General features: G+C 31.0%; 1 protein-coding gene across 3 annotated transcripts; it reads right to left on the reverse strand.

Moving 5' to 3' along the window:
• Window positions 1-441: 441 nt before the first annotated feature.
• On the reverse strand, window positions 442-20,575 carry LOC148280830 (multiple inositol polyphosphate phosphatase 1-like). Of its 3 annotated transcripts, none has more exons than XM_088227731.1 (6): window positions 20,503-20,575; window positions 18,365-18,551; window positions 6,460-6,896; window positions 5,062-5,157; window positions 2,510-2,982; window positions 442-634 (listed from the first exon to the last, which is right to left on the reverse strand). In XM_088227731.1, exons 2-6 carry the CDS (start codon window positions 18,537-18,539, stop codon window positions 484-486), a joined length of 1,332 nt encoding a protein of 443 aa, XP_088083857.1. In that variant the 5' UTR covers window positions 18,540-18,551; window positions 20,503-20,575; the 3' UTR covers window positions 442-483. The 3 variants fall into 3 exon arrangements, with proteins under 3 accessions (XP_088083857.1, XP_088083856.1, XP_088083855.1); XM_088227730.1 differs by having other exon boundaries at window positions 20,439-20,575; XM_088227729.1 differs by lacking the exon at window positions 20,503-20,575 and having other exon boundaries at window positions 18,365-18,657.
• Between the last annotated feature and the right edge of the window lie 217 nt (window positions 20,576-20,792).

Genomic DNA, 20,792 nt, shown 5'->3' on the forward strand with positions numbered 1-20,792 from the left:
TAAAGAAGTTCAGAATAACGAGAAATAGGATACAAAAAATGTTTTCTGATAAGCAGTAAAAATTAGAGCATTTAATTGAACGGCAAAGTTTCTTAAAAATGCAAGAAAAAAATTATAAAAAAATATGTTAATAAAAACAAACTACTTTTCTAATGTTATGTTCTTATGAATCAACTAACAATAAGTGAGTTGTGATGAATTTCCGGTTAACGATAAGTCAACTGACAAATCGGCAATACCAACCGAGAAGAAGGATAAGAGAATTTGAGGCGTAATGTCAAAATTACAAAATTTATAAAAAAACGTAGTGCCAATAGTATTAAATATTACTTTTTAAAAAAATGGTCTAGTTAATGAGTCAATTAAAAAACGAAAAAATATAAAATAAACACTGAACTTCCTCATTACATTTTACATGCAGGGTTCTGAGTAAAAAAAAAATTTTTATTTGTTAACCTTATTTTAATATTGATTACATGTAAATTATTTTTCATGACAAAAGTCTAAATTGCAGTCTTTTGTTGCACTGAGTATAGTCTTTAGGTGTTCCCATGTGCATATTCCTTGAGGACAACCGTCTATTTCCATTGGTTTTTCATTTAAGAAAAATTGTACTTTGTATCCAGGATTGCACCTAAATATTAGAAAAAAAATGGTTAAACAATAATTGACTATTCATGTTTAGTTTTTACTTAATATTAAATTATTCTAAAATTAAATATTGGAGAATTTTAAAGTTACGGTATGATATAATATTTTGAACATTTTTTATTTTATGAGTTATAAAATTCACTTCTATAGATAAGTCGAAAAAACATTTTTTATTATTATTTTTAACAATGTGATAAAAAATACTAAAATATTCTAACGCATTACAGTATTGCGTAATATTTTATTTTATTTTATTTTTTATTCATAAATTTCATAAAAGGTACATGTTTTAAAAAAATTCCATACATATCTACTTTTACACATCTAGTAAATGTTATCACTTTAACTCTCCAAAAAAGAGACTAACTCTTGTGCTTGGAGAGTGACTTACACTGTTGTGGTTGTTTATTGTTTATTATAATAGTTTATATAATTTTAAATACGAGTTCATGAGAAAAAAATAAAAACAAAATATGTATAAAAAAGCAACATAAAACAATAATACATTCATACTATTTAAAATTTAATGTTGTTTCGTGTTCCAAAAATTTCTTTAGATTTACTTTAAATTTATTTATTGATATATTATTTTTAATAGTTTTTAGTTTATTGGGAAGACTATTATAACTTTTTACACCTTTAAAGATAAAGCTATTTTGACCATGACTTGTGTGGAATTTAGGAGTTTTAATATTATGTTTGTATCTGAGTGACTTATTCATCTCAAATTCTTTTATTTTTCTTTTTTGTATATTTGTATAAAATAATTTATTTTATAAAGAGTGTCTAATGTATATGTACTGTATGAACCTTAAATATTTTAAATAGACTTTCCGGATTGAATGTTAAGGGTTTTTTTAGAATAACTTCAATAATTACTCTTTGTACTATTTTAAGAGGGTTTAATATATTGGCGTATGACCCATCCCATCCTACAATACCATATTATAACAAATATTGAACAATTGAGTAATTAGCTATTTTTAAATTATTGATTTTTAAAAATATTTCTTAATCTAAAAATATGTTTTTATATTTTCTAATTCGTTTAACTAGTTCACTAATATGTTCTTTTCATTTTAAGTTTTGGCGAGACAAGACTCCACAAATGGACCCCTAAAAATTCAAGATGGAGACCTCTAAAAAGATAGTTCGACGACATAGCCGCTGTGGGGGATAGAAAATGGCTGCAAGAGGCAACTGACCAAAAGAAATGGAAATATATTGAAAAGGCCCTATATTCAGCAGTGGAGGACAGAAGGCTGAAGAATTAAGACGACGAAATTATTATACATAAAAGTTTAAATTCATTTCTTCAATAAATTGCAAATAACCAAAAATCCGCAAATATTTATCAGTCATGGTCATGCTCTGGCGGGAAAGTTGCGGATATATAGATAGAAGACAGTTAAGAATTGTATGAGATTGCTTCGGATGAGATTGCACTGTATGATATTGCTTCGGGAATAAATGCATAACATCGCTGCTGTTTTCATTATTATCCATATACGTATATCGCATTTGTGTATGTCATCACTGTCATACGTATTATTATATAACTTTTGATTCCATTTTCGACATGTCTTATAAATTTTTATTATTTTTATTTTTCTATTATTATTTTGTATATTTTTCTATTATTATTTTGTATATTGATTACCTGTATATTGTTTTAATATGTAAATAAATATTTTTGATTTATATATCGAAAAGTCCCGACTTAACACGGAATTTTCTAACTAGTCGGGACATAAAAAACATATAACTGTGTCTATGTAAATTTGTGTATTTTGTGCATTAAATAAAATTAAAAATTAAAAAAGATACCCCTATCTATCGTAAGAAAAAAAATACTTACTCGTAAAGAATAGCTGCCAAGCTAGTTGCAAACGGAATATTCAAGCTAGTTCTAAATTTCCTGTTAGCAAGTAAATCATCGTAATCTGTCCCCTTTAGAGGCTTGTCGTCCTTCGCGTAGTTGAGTGCCGTGAAAACTAAACTAAGAAGCGTGTCATGGGAAAACATAGCGACAACTCTTGGTTTCGCCTCTTTGGTGTCAATGGTCTTTTCGAACGTTTCCATCATATTTCTCAAAGTAACACATCCGAGTTTGGCGTTGAACTCGTGGCTGTATCCAGTTCTGTAAAATTCCTTTAGATCTTCTAAATATTCCAAGACTTTGAGTTCTGACTTCGTGAATGCTGCGCACCATGGGGATACTTGGGATGGATACCAGCTCTTAACAAAACGGCACGCATCGTACACCATAAAGAGTTCTCGATTTGTGAGGTCTTCGTAGAGCCTAAGTCTGTACGACACATTAATAATAAGCTGAAAAAAAAGTTAAAAATTAATGTAGTACTATCATTATTTTAATTAACGAAATTATTGCATAAATCGGTAGTTAATTAATCGAAATAAATATCGGTGAAGTTTGAACATTTTCCTCACGACTTTAACGTGATGCCCATAAGCCATTAAAATTTATCCAAATTAATCATAAGAACAGACCCGCCTTAGAACAGATTTATCTAGTATAAAGGACATTTAAACTACTTTTGTTTTTTTTTTTTTTTATAAAGTATATTAATAAAAAACAAAAATAAAATATAACAAAACAAAGCCGTAAGAATTATTAAAAAAAAACAGAAAATCAAAGTTAAAGTCGATGTTAAATGTATTTAAAATACTTACGTACAGGCAAATAATATTTTTCATTACCATGTAATAATTGTGTATAAAATTATTATAATAAAAAAAAAGAATTTTGGAAAAAAATGATTAAGGCAAATTGAAATCACAAGAACAGAAAAAAGGTAAAAATCAGACTTCCATTTAGAAAAAATATGAAGTTCATAATCAAATTTTATTATTATTGGAAAAAAAATATGAAAAGGAAAAACGTTAGAATTATGAAGGAAAAAAAATGGAATGAAAAAATAACGTTAAAAGCATGTGTTAAGCAATTTATAAATTAAATATATAAAATGTTCTTATATATTTATTGCACACATTAAAATATGTTTATGTGTGCCCTACTTCAAGATTAAAATATTAATAAAATTTAAAAAACAGGAAAATTAATTTCTGTTATGTTTGCGAGAGCCAGCGAGAGACGGCGCCAGCGAGCACTATTGCTCCAATGTGGCCACCAGAAATACGTATTGTAACGAGTTTTTAGATGGTTATATATTTAAAATTATGGATGAGATAGATATATCGACATGCAGAGTTTTTAACAAAAATGGTTTTAAAAACAAACTATTAATGAAAATGCACTGATCTAAAAAAGCGTTCTCATACTATACTTAGGTCATGTATAATTCTAAGGTCATGTACTATAGTAAAGAATAGTCCAGAAACCGTATACGCACATCAAACTGAGTGCGACTAAACTACTCATATATGAGTAGGTTTACGTTTTGACCCATTGGTTCTTTGTAGACGTCGCTCGGTACGCAACTCCTGATTTGAATTCAACTATGCCGTGTTGTGTCCTTTTAAAGTGTATAAATACTGCTATGATCTAAAAGAAACAGGGTGGGATCACATTTTATGTGTAATTAGTAAATGAATTTGTAAGTAGCAAATACATTACTCAAAATTGAATTAGTTTTCCATCTGTCAGGTTGTCGATGAAATCAAAATGGACATTTCATTAGTGTTGCCAGGGAAGTAAATTTTCTTACCCTAATTTGCTCATTTAGATGAGTAGTAAGAAAACTAATGAAAATTGGACCTCGGAATTAACACCGCCGTGATGGTCATTTGACCGACATTATTGTCAAAACATCAAATATTATTTAACATGATATAAAAATATCCGTTTTATGTAAAATAAAATTGGTTTTAAATTTTAAGTTCAAAGTTCATTAATTCAATTACCTTATTAAATGACCCTTTACTTATCTACTCTGCTGTGTCAATCAATATTTCCACGTGCACTACAAAATTTTAGAGAAATTAACAGAATGCTTTTTTTACTTTTGTGTTATGATTATATTTTTTCCCATCGAGGAACATTACGCGGTGACATCACGAATACGCGCGGTGAAAGTGGAGCAGAGTGGGAGAATTTTCGGACACAGTCCGATGTATTCAAATATGGCTCTACGCTCCTTCTGGACTATTCTTAATTCTATGTACGTGACTATAATTTTTTTACAATTAGCTCATAATTATCTAATATCATCCATAGAGTTACAAACAAACATTTGAATAATTTTAAATCCAACTATGAATAATAATTACTCGGACATGTATATATGTGTGATTCAAATTGATATACAAGTTACTCTTGTTTAATTTACAAGGAATAAATTTATTTTATTTTTGATGTAATCTTACGATATTTTCAATATGATTTGCATTGTATAAAATAGCTTATACTAAAATAAAAAAAAGCTGTACCTCTCTAAAATCCTTTTGTTCCTTAAAAAGATTTCTTTCCGCAGAGGATACATTGTTGGCAATTTCGGTTTTCCAGGCTGGGCACATGTCATAAGGCTGTACAAGAATAAAATGAAATAAATAACATATGAATACAAAAATTTGCTAATGTAAAGAAGGTTTCTTTTAAATAAAAAAAATGCAGAACTTACGAAACGATTATTACTACTAACTAGATATTTGGTCAAATATCGAACGAACTCAAAACGTATTTCAACAAGTTTTTTTTTTTAATAAGTTTTTTGCCATACATATGTATATTAAAAAAATGCCATGTTTCTTACTGAGTATTTTGTTTTTACTATGTATTTTACTAGGTTTTTATACACGTTTATTCATATTTTATTTTCTACATTTTTTTACTGTTTTTTAACTAAGTATTAGACTATGTTTTTCACTATTGTTTCACTATGTCTTCTTCTTTTATTTATTTTTTATATGTATTGTATATTATTTTTTATATACTTTTTTGACTGGCTTAGGAACGGGGTAAATAACCCTAGTTAGATGATTAAATAACTTTGTATAACCGTATAATTTTATGTATATAATATGATAATTAATAAAAAAAATAAAAAAACTAAAGCGTGGAGTTCCGGATCAAATATCACGTCTAAGGCAAGTGCCACACTTGGCGGACAATCCGTCGCCGATCTTCCTTCGCGGTAAATCCGTAACCGAACGAGTAGTTATGCTGCATATTCCGTGGCGGATATCAGTCAACTACCAAGCCTTATACTGTCATCATTAGCAAAAAGGCAGTCATTTGCAAAAGTCACGTCTTGAGATACGACACATTTAAGTATTTATCAACTTTATGAAAATTAAAAAAAAGCTGTAAATAATCAAATGTAAAAACACAGTAAACCAATTTTTTTTTTAAAGCACAAAACCTGTGTGTATCATATTTAAACAAAGTTTTTGCTTATGGATCTCAAGATATTGTGTGATTGAATAAAAAACTTAAAAAACATTATTTCGTTTTTCGTAGTGAAATATTTTCTTTACTGCTCATTGCCATACTATATTATTTCAAATAGTTCGAAATTTCTTGCGTATTAAACTTTCCGGTATTAAACTTATCATGTGATTTTTTGCTTTTTGAAAAGTTTATTTATTCAGAAGAGAACGGAATAGACGCAGAAGGCGAGCGTCCGCTCAGTTCCGCCGACGCGACGGAACAACCGATCATCCGCGTAGGGTGCCCGCTTAAAGTAAATCAACGCAATAAAGCGTTCTGTCGTGGAAGATCGGCGACAGAATTTCCGCTGAGTGTGGCGCTGGCCTAGCGCTAGATTTAAATAATTTCATTGAACAAGTTTAACTATCCTAAAAAACATATGAGCATACTCAGCTTACTTTGAGGATTGAATCTTCGCTTAATGGATCTTCTATTGTAATATTTTCATAAGTTCCAAAAAGACCCTCAATAAATGCTCGACAACTTGCCCAAGTCCGTTGTGTATCGGTGTGTCTGAAGTTAAAATTTTCTTCCGAATAACCTTCTAGAAGTTGTGGAAACTTTTTTTTGTACCTTTCACCAATTTCTCTCAGTTCTCTCCATCCTTCCTTCACCAGTTCGTACGTTTTGTTGGTAAGAGATTCATCTAGGGTCCAGTTTCTTAAGGCTTCTAAATCATTTTTGCATAGACCTCCATGCAGTGGTGGATCATTTTCATAGTTCTTTATTATTTTGTCTTTGTATGCGGGTGCTGCTAGTAAAGAATTGACGTCATTCGGAGATGGATTGCGTGTGCCATGGCGATTTAGTAGCCAAAACTGAATTGGTTTGCAATCTGTAAAAAAACAACTGCTTAAAATACGCGTGATTTGATACCAAAATTTGTACATAAATGTGATTGCAACAAAATATTACGAATAGGACGAACCATGCTGAATTTTTGTTCCGCTCGGAACTAAACGCTGTTAACAAAGCACAAACAATATAAAAGACTAATCATTTTATTAATTGAATAAAACCATATACAAAACCCGAAATAAATCTTACGGATGAAGTTTATATAAAAACTGAAATATTTTATGTGCAACTATTATGGGGAGCAGGAAATCAAAATGACATAAATATACTACAAAGGCAGCAAAATAAAATATTAAAGTTGTTATATGATTTCCCTTATCTAACAGCAACTTAATAATTCGTTTTAACAGAACTCTTTCAATTAGTAATGATGTAATATTCTATATTTACATGTAAATTACTAATTTTCAATAAGAATTATTAAAATGTATCCATGATGTAATTGTAGACGGAAAACTAAAACTTGACAAAAAATGTAGTAAACATGTACACACAACTAGAATATCAGAACAAAACCACATATAACATTCTAAAACTGGACAAGGACAGACGGGATAAATAAACCAGGGACTGAATTTATACAATAAACTACCAGACACAACTAAACAAAAGACTCAGACAACCTTTACAAAATATCTTAAAAATAATATCATTAACAATTTATAAAATGAATTTATAAAATAAAATATATTTTTTAAATGAATGTAATCCATAAGGTAAATAAAGGTTTCAGCTCTTTAACTTCACAAACATCAACAGATGGAAGAATTGAAGGAATATAGATGTTCAAATACAGGCAGAATGGTGAATGTTACACAGTGTGTAAAGTGGCCACTTAAACCAGCCATTGACAGGTCATAAGCCCTGTAGATGCCTAGACTTCTATATTACTTTCTCTTAAATGTTCTTCATATCTGTTGTAATATGTTAATATAAGCAGCTCCCCAGGGAGTTGAATCCAGTCCTTGTCTACAGAAATTTGGACCGACTCAAAATATTGTTAATCCATAAGGGTTTATAAATAAATACATTCCAACAACGGGAGTGAATCATAATATACACAGACTTGAAATAAAAACATTATTATTTTTGCGATATTCCCGAGAATCGAATTCAGAAATTGTATACTCGTACATCAGGCAAACAAAAACCACGGAAGCCGCAAAATGTTATCACATACAGTTATAACCTTTGTAGTACCTACCCGAATAAAAATAAAATGTGTTTGTCATTAATATGAGTATGCAATTATCAATAAATATCTTTATATGTATAGAGTTTTCTGTACATTACAAGAAAAAGTTTGTTTTTCTTACAGAAATTTAAAATAATCATTTCCATTAATTGATTGTTATTTGAGCATTTACCACTAATGACTACTAACAGGCATCTGTTTTTTTAAGTACATGAATTATTCATCGATTTTCGATAAAAAAGAATTCATTTTTTATTTACAAGGTTTCTTTACAACATTATTGTCTAATTAAATCAATTGCAGGTCTTCAAACATTTGTTTAGCTGGTCGATTCCGTTGCAATTATTCATATTTCTAGTATATTATTTAAAAGAACTAATTTCTCTGTAACAAGTAAATTTGTCGTTTATTAAAATGTGTTAGCTCCAATGATTTATTATTTTTTTTATTATCTATATACGCCCAGAGGGCTTTTACATACTTTTAAACTTTACGCTTATAACGTGTCTATTTAATTATTCAAAATAAAAAAATATAATAAATAGATAAGTTATTTCTATACTAGATACATCTTAGATATATTACGCTGATTTCAATAATAAAAAAATAAACAGATAAAAAATCACGTTATCCATGCAAAAATTAAAATAAAAGACAGATATGAATACATACTTTATTAGTTTACAGTATTTCTGTGTAATATGTTATAATATATGACACTTCGTGTTAGTGGTAACGAGCTAGCAGCTGTCAGTGTTATTTTTAATAAACTTAATGAAATCGTGAAAAAATCTACATATACTATAACTTATTATATATTTATTTAGTAAAGTAAGTTCTTTTACGAATGAAATAATATGAACCTAATGTTTTTAACGCTTTTCAAATTAAACACGCGCCATCATTGTTCTGTGTAGCATCACGTCTGATCTCGGTGAAAGTCTGTAAGTCATATATTACATGTTGTATGTCGTAGCTCATAATGTGCCTATTAAACTATACTTTCATTTTTTATTTCTATAAGAATACGATATACTCCCACTTGCTTTTTAATGATAAACTTACACATACCTGAACACTTACTCTCATGCAAATACTCCCTTTTATATATTATATATTTACGCACGCACACATTTAAGAATGTATGTACCATAATTTAAAATATAAAGCTGTCATTAGGGTCGCAGTGAGTCACATCTTGCTGGGGAGTGTGATTCTATAAAATGCTGCGAATGCCCAGTTGCATTCCACCGGCAACACTACTGACTATTCCTACTCGTTAGCACCCACGTCGCTAATCTCGGGAAATGGGATCACACTCATAATGATGTAATCACAGCAGATAACGAGAGGATGAAAGGCGAGTTTCTAGCGCCTCGAAACCAGAATTATCCAGCTAAGGGAAAGTAAACCTGACAGAAAAATCCACCAGAGAAGGCAACGGAAAACCATTCTGGTCATCTTTTTGTAGGAATCATAATGGTGAGTATATCCAATAAGCAGTTGTCCTGGTGCGTAATACAAGAGTAACACTGGACCGAGATGCTTTCACTGTAGTGATCGCCAACGTCGGGGAGATCTGACAAGGCACCGCGAGAAAAATACATCATATGATTATTGTTTAGAAACTTTGATGGTCTATTCATAAATCATTGTTGATTGTATCTTTCTATAAAATTAATAAATTAAAATCAAAATTGAAATTAATTTATTAGACTAAATAAAACAAAATATGTAAGCGTTAAACTGGGGCAACATATCAGACCCGGCACCCCTGAGCAATAGCTCGATATTATAAAAAAATAATACTCTCCAATAGCAAGAGTATTTGCGTCTTAAAAATAGTTTCACTGATGTGAAGATGTCGATTATATGTCATTGGTTGGTTCCTGCCAGTCAGAACGTCACTCGTCGGCGTCAAAAGAAGAAAAAGAGTCAATAGAGGTCGACCTAATATCTTCATCATCTGACATACAAACTGACCAGAAAGTTACTTAAAACTCGCTACATCTTTACGAAGCGGTGACCAACTTATATAAATACACCGCAAGACAAATAAATTTACGAGTTCTCAAAAAAAACTAAAATTGACATATAATGAATTATTCTTGATATTTAATTAGTTTTTTTTATATTGTTTGACATATGTGATGACTACTCGTTATTTCAAGGTTAAAATAAAAAATCTTACTCATGAATTGTACTTAGAAATTGCCATTATATATCAGGTATCAGATTACCCGAACCTTAGAGACCCATAACGGTTCATTTATGGTCGAGTGTTTGTGATGGAATAATAAAAGACATGTTATTTTTTAATTCATATTTAAGAAGTAGGTTCTTATCGCTTTATTTTAAATTAAAGTATTTTACATTTAAACATATTTATAACATTTAAAAATATTTAGTACTTAGTGAATTCACCTTTATTTTTTATAACATGTAAAATTCTATTATTTAGAGAAGCGTAAAGCGAATCTAAAATTTCTGATGTTATTTCTTCTTCCCAAACTTGAATTAAGTTTTTTTTTAATTCCTCAATGTTTTTTGATTTTTTTTTCCCGACTTTTTTTTTCATAATCGCCCATAAATTTTCTATCGGGTTCAAATCAGGGCTATTCCCGGGCCACGTCAACGATTTTAAGCCAATTTTCTCCTTGAATTCATTGATCTATAAAAAAACAATAAATTATTTATCATGTGGTCACAAAATGCATTTAAAAATATATCTATTTGTACTCACAGTGCGGGCTCTATGGCACGGCGCAGAATCGTCCTGAAAAATTGGGTCCGCGGTATACTGCGTAATGTCCTCGATTGTTGGAATAATATGTTTTTTTAACACTTTTTTGTACTGAATGGCATTCATCGTACCCTGTACAAAATTTAGAGGTCCTAAACCGTATGCTGTCATGCACCCCCAAATCATCACGTAGGGTGAATGTTTAACGGTTCGAGTGACGCACGACGGATGATATCTTTCCCCACGTTTTCGTCGAACTATCTTTCTGCCGTCTGGACCAAAAAGGTTGAATTTTGATTCATCAGAGAAAACAACATTTTGCCAATCCTCCAAGGTCCAATTCTGGTGCGCTTTCGCCCAATCCAGTCTAGCCTTCTTCATTTTGTCCGTGAGTAATGGTTTCTTTGCGGGACTCCGTGCTTGGAAACCATGCTCCAACAGCCGCCTGGACACTGTTTTTACTGAAAATGTTGATGTGCTGGTAGACTGCACCTCTGCGTGTATTTCAGGTGCCGTTAAAAATCGATCGCGCATAACAATTTTTTTTATTAAGCGATCATCTCGGGCAGATGTCACGCGCCCCCGTCCGCTTCCTTTTTTCCGTTCTATGGATCCAGTTTCTTGGATTTTTTTTAATAAAAACCTCACTGCACCTTCTGAATACCCAACTCGACGAGATATTTCACAATTAGATATTTTTTCTTGCGACAATGTGATTATTTTGGATTTTATCGCAATCGACATTTGCTTTGCACTTTCCATGATTGTTGTGTTATGTTCACTCAAACGCGGGTAAAACAAGACTGTTGAGACATTTTAAAATGTAAATATTGTAGAAAGGTGACACATAGTGTCTTTAATTTATTAAACAAAAGAAAGAGGTATCGATAAAGGATTTCTTAGAAAAAGGGTTCAGTAAAATCAAGGGGCGCGGTAGCAGGTAAACTCGTAATTTTTTTTGTCTTGCGGTACATAGATGAGGTGATAATACCTTGAGATGGTCACCCCACCAAAACAGTAGTCTCTTTGAACTCTAAATTATTGTTGAATGTCTGCTATTGATAATATATGTTTATACCCATCCAGTGTTTTTGATTATCACATAAAACATTATTGTTTATGAATACAGATATTTGTGCGGATGTTGGAGAACCGGCAGCTGGCCGGTGTAGAAGAGCCAAATAGCCCGCGACGGTGATATGCTTCTCGGCTTAATATCTGCACAGTACCTACGTGCAATGCTTATATTCCTACTATTTGATTTTAATTTTTTTTGTTATAATGATTATTATTTTAACAGTTTATTAATATAGTCAATAGGTGTTTATCTATGTTTACATTTATGTGTATGTATGTATACGCGTATATTATTATAGATACCAACTTCTATAACTGGACCACAATATTTTTTTAATTTTTTTTTTTTTTTATAATTTTTTTTTTTTAATTTTGTTTATTCAGAAAAACAACAGCAATACAAAAAAATATACACAACATTATAAAAAAAACATAAAATAAAGCCGAATCAGTTTTCCACATAAATACGATTATAAAAATCCAGTTTAGTTAGATATAATACATAGAAGTGCATGTGTGCGAGTTTTTTTTTGTGTGAGGATGCGTGTGTAAAAAAGTGGAGTGTGGTTTTGGTAGATGTGTGAATATGTGTGTGATTGTATATGGGTGTGAGGGTAGGTTTAGGGACAGGGTAAGTGTGTGTTTGATATGAGTGAATAGAAATAACAATATAAAAATAATGTAAATGAATGCCTCGACACGGGTTGTGTCCAGTGAGGTGTTAATTTAGAAAAAAAATGTTTTGTTGGAAATAAATAAATAAAAATGAAGCAAAAATAATACGATTAGATAAATTGATATTTATACGCATATTAAGGTACGCTGCAAAATTGTGTTCACGGAAAGTAACAATGTAAAAAAACAACATTTATGAATATGCATGTCATTGGACTTAACAAAAACACGAATTACATTCACTCACCTTATGTTCTTATTAAAAAACCGCTATTTTCTATAGTCCCTAATGAATTGAGTTTTTTTAATATTAAATTCTATTTTGTTCATCATTGGAATAGGATTTTTAGTAACCAATTAATAAAACTGCACTAGAATCATTTGATGTCAGCGCGCTTTATAATTGCATTACCTTCAAATCGAAGTTATATTTAAAAAAATATTAATTTTTAATAAGCGTTAGGATTATATAAGAAATATCATAAGATCTCTAGTCATGTTATTTTTTGTCTGGTTAGTGTAGTAATCATGAACTTTTCAGGTTGCTTTTAAATTTGACTCCAGTGCATAGAATTAAGAATAGTCCAGAAACCGCATACGCACGTCAAACAGAAGGCGACTCAACTACTCATAAACAAGTAGGTTTACGTTTTGACCCATTAGTTTTTTGTAGACGTCGCTCAGTACACAACTCCTGATTCGAATTTAACCATGCCGTGTTGTGTCCTCTTAAAGTGTAGAAATACTGCTAGGATCTTAAAGAAACAGAATGCAATCACATTTTTTGTGAATTTATCAAATGAATGTGTTTGTCACAAATGCATTACTTAAAAATTGAATTATTTTTCCATCTGTCAGATTGTCGAAGAAACAAAATGGAAATTTCGTAAGAGTTGCCAGGGTAGTAAAATTGAACCTCGGATTAAACAACGCCGTGGTGGACATTTGGCCGACATTATCTTTAAAACATAAAATGTTTTATGAAAATATCCGTTTTATGTAAAATAAAATTTGTTTTATATTTTAAGTTCAAAGTTAATTTATTCAATTACTCTTATTAAATGACCCTTTACCTATCTACTATGTTGTGTCAATCAATGTTTCCAATTGCACAATAAAATTTTAGAAAAATTAACAAACTGTTTTTTTTTTACCTTACATTTGTGTTATGGTTATATTCTTCGCGATCTGGCAATATTACTCGGTGACTTCAAGTATGCGCGCGGTAAAAGTGCGTCTAAGTGGGGAAATTTTTGGACACAGTCCGATGTATTCAAATATGATTCTACTCTCCTTTTGGACTATTCTAAATTCTATGCTCCAGTGCAATTTTAAGTCATTGTATAGTATGTTTGACTATCCTAAGTTTGTCTTCGCTCTTAAGCTAGGGTTTCCTAGGACAGCGGTGCCCGTATTTTAACGGCCGTAGTGAACGGCGATGCGGTGGATAGCCGTCGTAACGTCGACTAGAGAGTGGTTTCCTAGGAAAACGGTGTTATCAACACCATTTAACACCGTTTCCCTAGGAAACCACTCTCTAGTCGACGTTACGACGGCTATCCACCGCATCACCGTTCACTACGGCCGTTAAAATACGGGCACCGCTGTCCTAGGAAACCCTAGCTTTATTGTGATAGTGTTATTGTTGTCTGGTGTTATATTTGTGTATGTTAGATTTTTTGGTTATTGTAATGTCATCGTCTTCAAAGTTCGCCAGTATAATTTTGTTAACATTTTTATTGCCTCAAACTGGTGTGATTTTTCTTGCAGTTTAGTCGCAGAGGTCAAGTAAGGTAAGTTGAATGTTAGTTTGATTATTTTATATTGTTGTTTTTTTCTCCTTCTTGTGTTTGTCTTGTTACCGGTTCGCTAGAAGGCGATTGTGTGGCTGAATTTGCTTTTAACATAAGATTCGTACATCATGATTTTTTCCTTCTCCAAAGAAGGAAATTCCAAATGAGGTTGTTAATTTTGGAGAAGAGGCTATGTAATGATGCCATTACTTTGATGAGTCTGTATATGTGTTTCGTCCATTTTAATTGTCTGTCAATGGTAAGTTCTAGGTATGTAACGTGTACCAGTTCTTTAAATATTTGCTATTGAATAATTAATATTGATAAAGTCTGTGTTTTTTAACGTGACCTTCCGGAGAATGGCCAAAGTTCACGTGATCGAATATGGCCTAGTTTTTCAATCGAAATTATAAATATCTCTTGCGCTTCTTTTTTAAAAAGCTTTAATATGAAATATTTTCGAATAAAGAATATGTAAAAAAAATAATATCAAATTGTTTATTGATTTAATTGCAATAAAAATAGACTATTAAATATACGAGACCAAAACAGATATTTGATAAATCCTTATCGCTGAGTTAAAAATGAAGGGATATTATTGTGATGTCAGCTTTGTGGTTTAGTTAGTAGTCAGCGTGCTTGCTTACCATGCAAGAGGTCTCGGGTTCAAATTCCTAGATGGTTGAAAAAAACATTTATTAAAAATATGTTTTTACACTAGAATATTTTAAAGTCCCTGGACTGGCTCATGAAACGTAAGATTGACCATCTTATTTTCATGTAATGAAAATTATTGGGATGCACTCTAATTGGTATACCAATGTAGTGCCCCATACACTATTAGGTGCAGAAATTAAATGATTATGATGATTATTGTGATTGCTACGTATCTGGGCGGATAAAAAATACAGTTCTCTATATAAAATTTAATCAGATTTTTCATAAAGAAGCTAGATTTAGGTTAGTGTTCGTTAATTTTTCCCTAATTAAGCAATTTAAAATGGCAAGTCTGATACAATATTTAAAAGGGTGTTTTTACACTAGAATATTTCATAGTCCCTGACTGGTAGCTGAAGTGTAAGACTGATCACTTTACCTTCATTAAACAAAATTGATCGAGATATGCTGCGATTGGTGTACCAATCCAGTGTCCTATGCACCATTCGGTGTGGAAAGTGAACAATGATAATGATGATACAACATCATCTCTCTGCTTCTGCTAAAGACAAAATACTTATTTTTAATGTAAACTTTTACCGATAAAACCCATCATCATATTCATTACTTTTTTACACAATTTTGTCTTATCAGATGACTGCATGCTTGACTGCCGTTAAAAATAGTCATTAACATAAAATGCAAAAGTAAAACGATTACTTTTAGCTTCATAAAAATATTTTTATTTCCCTTTCTGCTTAATGTCATATTATCAAAATATAATAACAATATGAAAATACTCAAAAATTTAAAATGCCAGTGTATTTTTTCTAAAAACGCAAAAAACGCCGCACTCTACATTAAATCAGGTAAATGAAATAACTAGTGATCATATTTGAACCATTTGTGAAGGGAAAATAGTATTATTTTCAAAAAAAAGGTCTCTAATTAATATATAAATGTTCAAGATATAAAATTAGGTGAATTTTTTTTATACGGAAAAATAAAAGTTGCATTTATCGGCTAGTTATTTATATTATAAGAATGGACTGGACACGCTTTATGGATACTTGTATTAATTTTTCGAGCAAAATAAGATTGCAAACGATGATGTTTTCTCTTTTTCCATAAATACTGTTAGTATGAAACATTATTATCCATAGTAAAATATAAAAGTAATCTGTGCATACTCGCTTATATCGATCATTCGCCCTTGGATAGAAGCCTCGAGTTGAATTTCTGGGATGGTTAACATAAAACAATTGTTTGCAGGGTCTTATCACCCTGTTTTATTTTATCTTTATTAATTAAGTTTAAACTAGCACCTAGCGAGAGACCGATAGTCTTACTTTAAAGTAAATGGTTGCGAATAGCTGCATTTATTTTATCTTATAGCATCTAATGTTCCATCAGGTGCGGATAAGGCTTTGAAGATGATAGTATTTTATTTTTTTTACGTTAAAAACCAACAGTTTGTCACTGATTTCCAATTTCAAATGTAAATGTAAAAAGATGCATGGATACACAAAAAAATAATCAAGCAGTTTGGCGTTCTATCCTTCCTGCCTATTTTTTTAAAGAAACATTATAATGACAATATTCTAAATTCATGTTAGAGCCTTGTTTTTTAATAGTAGCTATTTGAAGTTATTATTGATTATTGATTTTTTCGTAGTTATTATTAAATTAATGTTAATAGAGTTATTGCAATACAGTAAAACAAATATCATAATTATATGTTTATTTGAAAATTTAAGTTTTTATAATTTAATTTACTTCCAGTCATTAGAATAATTTTCATTTCAATATTACGCACTTAGCTAAAACTGTAAAACTGACCCACGAGTTGCAGATGTACATTTTACAGACCGTTTAGACAAAAATGTTTGACGTCTAGCATACCTTCAGCTCGTGGTGTGCACGTTGGCGGAGATCAAGTCTCGTTGAACAGACAGCAGAGTATTTATTGGTTTATTGTAGAAATAAAAGACGAATGATATTTAAATCCACGAATTTGGAATGACCAATGGTTTCTTATAATTGTTCATTGTCAGCATTTGACAATTATCAGGTGTAACATTGTCAGGTGTAGTGGTTAGCGCGTGTGTCTACCATGCAAAATGTCTCGGGTTCGATTCCCGACATGGTTGACATTGAATATTTATTTCAAAAATATGTTTTTACGCTAAAATATTTCATAGTCACTGGACTGGCACCTGAAACGCAATACTGATCATTTTACCATTATGTAACAAAAATGATTAAGATACGCTGCGATTGGGGTACCAATGCAGTGCTCTATGTACTATTGGGTGTGGATAAAGAATAATGATGATGACAATTTTTTTATTCTAAATTTTTTGATTTTTAATAAATAAATTTAATTTTATGATGAAGATACCCGTCTCAAAAATATCGCAAAAGCAATGAAATGAGTCACTGGTTATTGCAAATTTCTGGTTTTATGTTCTTTTGTTTGTGTAATAAATTAAAATATAATTACTCTTAAGATGTTTCACTAACAACTGAAATTTTTGCCAAATACATATTTTATGGTGTTTAAGTTATGTTAAAAATAATACCTTTGTACCCAGTGTTAAAAATATTTTTATAGAATAATAATAATTGGCTGTCCGTAAAATTGGTTAAATGATACGTGCACATAATCATTTCAAAATAATTATTTTATAATAAATATCAGAACATTGGTACAAACAAACAAACAACAAACAAACCATCACGGCATTTCCCCGTAGGGATAGGCAGAGAGGATAGAACGCCATAACACTCTATCTTGGCATACAGACCTCGCTTCCTATACATTCATACATCTTCTCATGCATGCACGCCGATTATTCCTACTTTTGATATGTCCATCTTCAAGAATTTGATGGAATCGATCGTGCCATGTCTTTCTCGGTCTTCTTCGTTTTCTGCATCCATTAACATTTGCATCGTAGATCTTTTTAGCCGTTTTTCCGCTCTACACGTCCAAACCAACGCAGCACCCCTTTCTTGATTCTGTCAATAATGCATGTCTCAGCCTTACACACTTCACGGATCTCGACATTTGCGCAACTATCATACATCGTTTTACCACACATTCGCCTGAGGGATCGCATTTCGACAGCATTCAGCCTACTTTCATCATCATTTTTCCAATTCCATACTTCGCTCCCATACATTAGAGTTGGAACTAGAACTCGGCTGTGAACTGCTAGTTTAGCCTCCTGGGATAAACATTGGTAAATACATGGAAAAGGTAGTTATTGCGGTAAAATGATAAATTACAAATTAATATTTACCTAATGTTGGTTCTGCATTTCCTCTTACTACGTCATATGAAGTTTTAATTCCAAATAACAAATAAGGGTCGGTATCATTGTTGAGACAATATCTTTTGATTGGCTCCCCGTATATAGTACCAGTTACGCAACTCAGAGCAGACCCGAACACAACAAGTAATTTTAACACTGTCATTGTGAAACACCTCTGCAAAAAATATTAAATAAAGAATATCTTATAATACCTCAACATACTCAAACGCTACCGGAGTTGAAAATCAATCCACTTTCGCGTAAGAGCAAAACCAATGTATGATAAACACTTACAGGCACTCATATTATGACGTATGTAGGTATGTATATGAATGCATTAAAAAATAACCGGTAACCCATTGAAGCCCGGATGGATTTTAGCGATGTTGAATAGTAAATAACGAAAACCAATGTTGCTATCATATTTGAAGAGCACATGCCAAAAACGGCAGATTAACAAATTACGAGTTTTACAGGAGAGCAAAAATAAGATTATAAACCTTATAGGCGGGAGGGGGGTGACTTAGTTGTTTACTGTCAAAAGATCTTATAACACAGGTCTTTAGTTATGTTCAAATGGGAAGCTATTACTTCTTTTTTTTAAAATTTCAAACAAATAAGGGTCTATAAAATACTGAATTACAGTCGAATAAAAAAAAATTTTCCCTACTTTAGTGGCATAAAAATGTGTTTTAATTTATAGTTTTTTTAATTCCTAGGAAAACCGTCCATTGTATTGGCCACGCCCCTAACAAGCCACGATTCGTGTAAATTTTTAAATTTGTTTGTGACCGTTGAAATTTAATAAGAACATCGACACGAATCTTGACGTTACAATTATCATGGCATTGTCGCGTTTTTCTGGGGACATTTTTAAAAATAATTTCTTTTTTAAAGTTATGCATGAAAACATTTCTCCACAATATCCATGTTGATTTTGAAAACACAATTAATTTTTCTAAATCTATTTCATATGTTTTTATCGGTATTCGTTGAATGAGATATTTTTCTATTTCAAATGTATTATATATTTATATTATAGGTACAAACATTAAAATAGCTGCGGTTGCAATTTGAACGTGTTTTTAAATATTAGTTTCAAATATTGATTTTTTTTTGTTAACATAAAATTGTAAACAGATAACGGTTAGTTAGTAAATTACCACTTCCGTCGTCATGTGACCCCAATAAAAAATATTTTTGTATCTTGAAAGTACAAGTACCAAAAAATTACCATTTTTATGTTTAATACAACAGTTTCACAATGAAAAAAAAACGCTTACATTCTCATTATACTATTGATATACAAGCAAATGCAACAGATTAAAATAGAATTTTAAACGGGTGCGTAGATTTTCACGGTGAATATTATCAATACGTATCTTTTTCGTATGATCCCGTGTAGCTGGATTCATTTCGACGTTTCGGCTACCATTGTGAGAGCCATCTTCAGGTATAGTCGTGTGTTTTGTAGACCCATTATTTTATGTGCATAATGTTATTAAGAGGATACCCCAAGTACTCTTAAATCAAAATGTTTTACCAACATTTGGGTATGTGGGAAAAATAAAAGATTTTTTAAACCCGAAAGACACGAACCCCCGGTTAACTGAAGCAGTTTATAAACGCAGGTGCTAAGAATGATAAAAAATCTACATTGGATAAACAACACAGCAAAAAAAAAAATTGATAAACGTAAATCGGCGTGTAAACTTGGGCACCCTGAAAAATGTGCAATAGTGGAACACTTTATTGACACAAGACATCTTTTCTTCTTCAAACCAAAGATTTAAGACCTAAAGAATACAAAGCACGAATAATAAATGAGGCAATTGTAATACACAAATACCTAAATAACATAAACAAAGACGACGGACTGAAATTAAACTCGGCATGGTTCCCGGCACAACAAACTACAAAAATGACACAGAATGTGCTTACTGCTGATTGCAACACGGTACAACTAACTTGTATATAAAAAAAAAATCTACATAACGCAGAGTTTATCCTGTAGTTAGCTCCTTGCAATGGTAGCCGAAACGTCGGAATGAATCCAACTTACACGGAATTACCCAAAAAGGATACATATTGAAAAACTTGAATATTTATTATCCTTAAATACAAACTCGAGATATTGTCTGATTTGCTAGATTTATAACTATATACACGACTTGTCTGGTATGAAACCAAATTTAGACTGAACATTTTTTTTTAAAAACCTTCGATTAATTCATTTCCACTAATCGAGATTTTAACTGGTTATTCAAGTTTTTTTTGTAAATAAATAACTCGTTTTTATCACGCACGGTTAGTAGGTTTTAAACATTTAGTTGAATTTAATTGTAATTTCATTCAAAAAACGTCTTCAAATAATACTTAAAGCAAATACAAAAAAATGCTACTTAATTTAATTTTG

The sequence above is a fragment of the Micrasema longulum genome, unplaced genomic scaffold, assembly GCF_059751315.1.
Source record: "Micrasema longulum isolate JH-2025_06_02 unplaced genomic scaffold, ASM5975131v1 h1tg000531l, whole genome shotgun sequence".
NCBI classification, from domain to species: domain Eukaryota; kingdom Metazoa; phylum Arthropoda; class Insecta; order Trichoptera; family Brachycentridae; genus Micrasema; species Micrasema longulum.

Excerpts from the sequence above, each read along its gene's own strand:
- LOC148280830 (XM_088227731.1), bottom strand. The coding sequence starts at position 18,539 with ATGACAGTGTTAAAATTACTTGTTGTGTTCGGGTCTGCTCTGAGTTGC. Across the intron at positions 5,158-6,459 it reads GCGAAGATTCAATCCTCAAA|CCTTATGACATGTGCCCAGC; the intron begins GTAAGCTGAGTA and ends ATTCTTGTACAG. Across the intron at positions 2,983-5,061 it reads AACAAAAGGATTTTAGAGAG|CTTATTATTAATGTGTCGTA; the intron begins GTACAGCTTTTT and ends CTTTTTTTTCAG.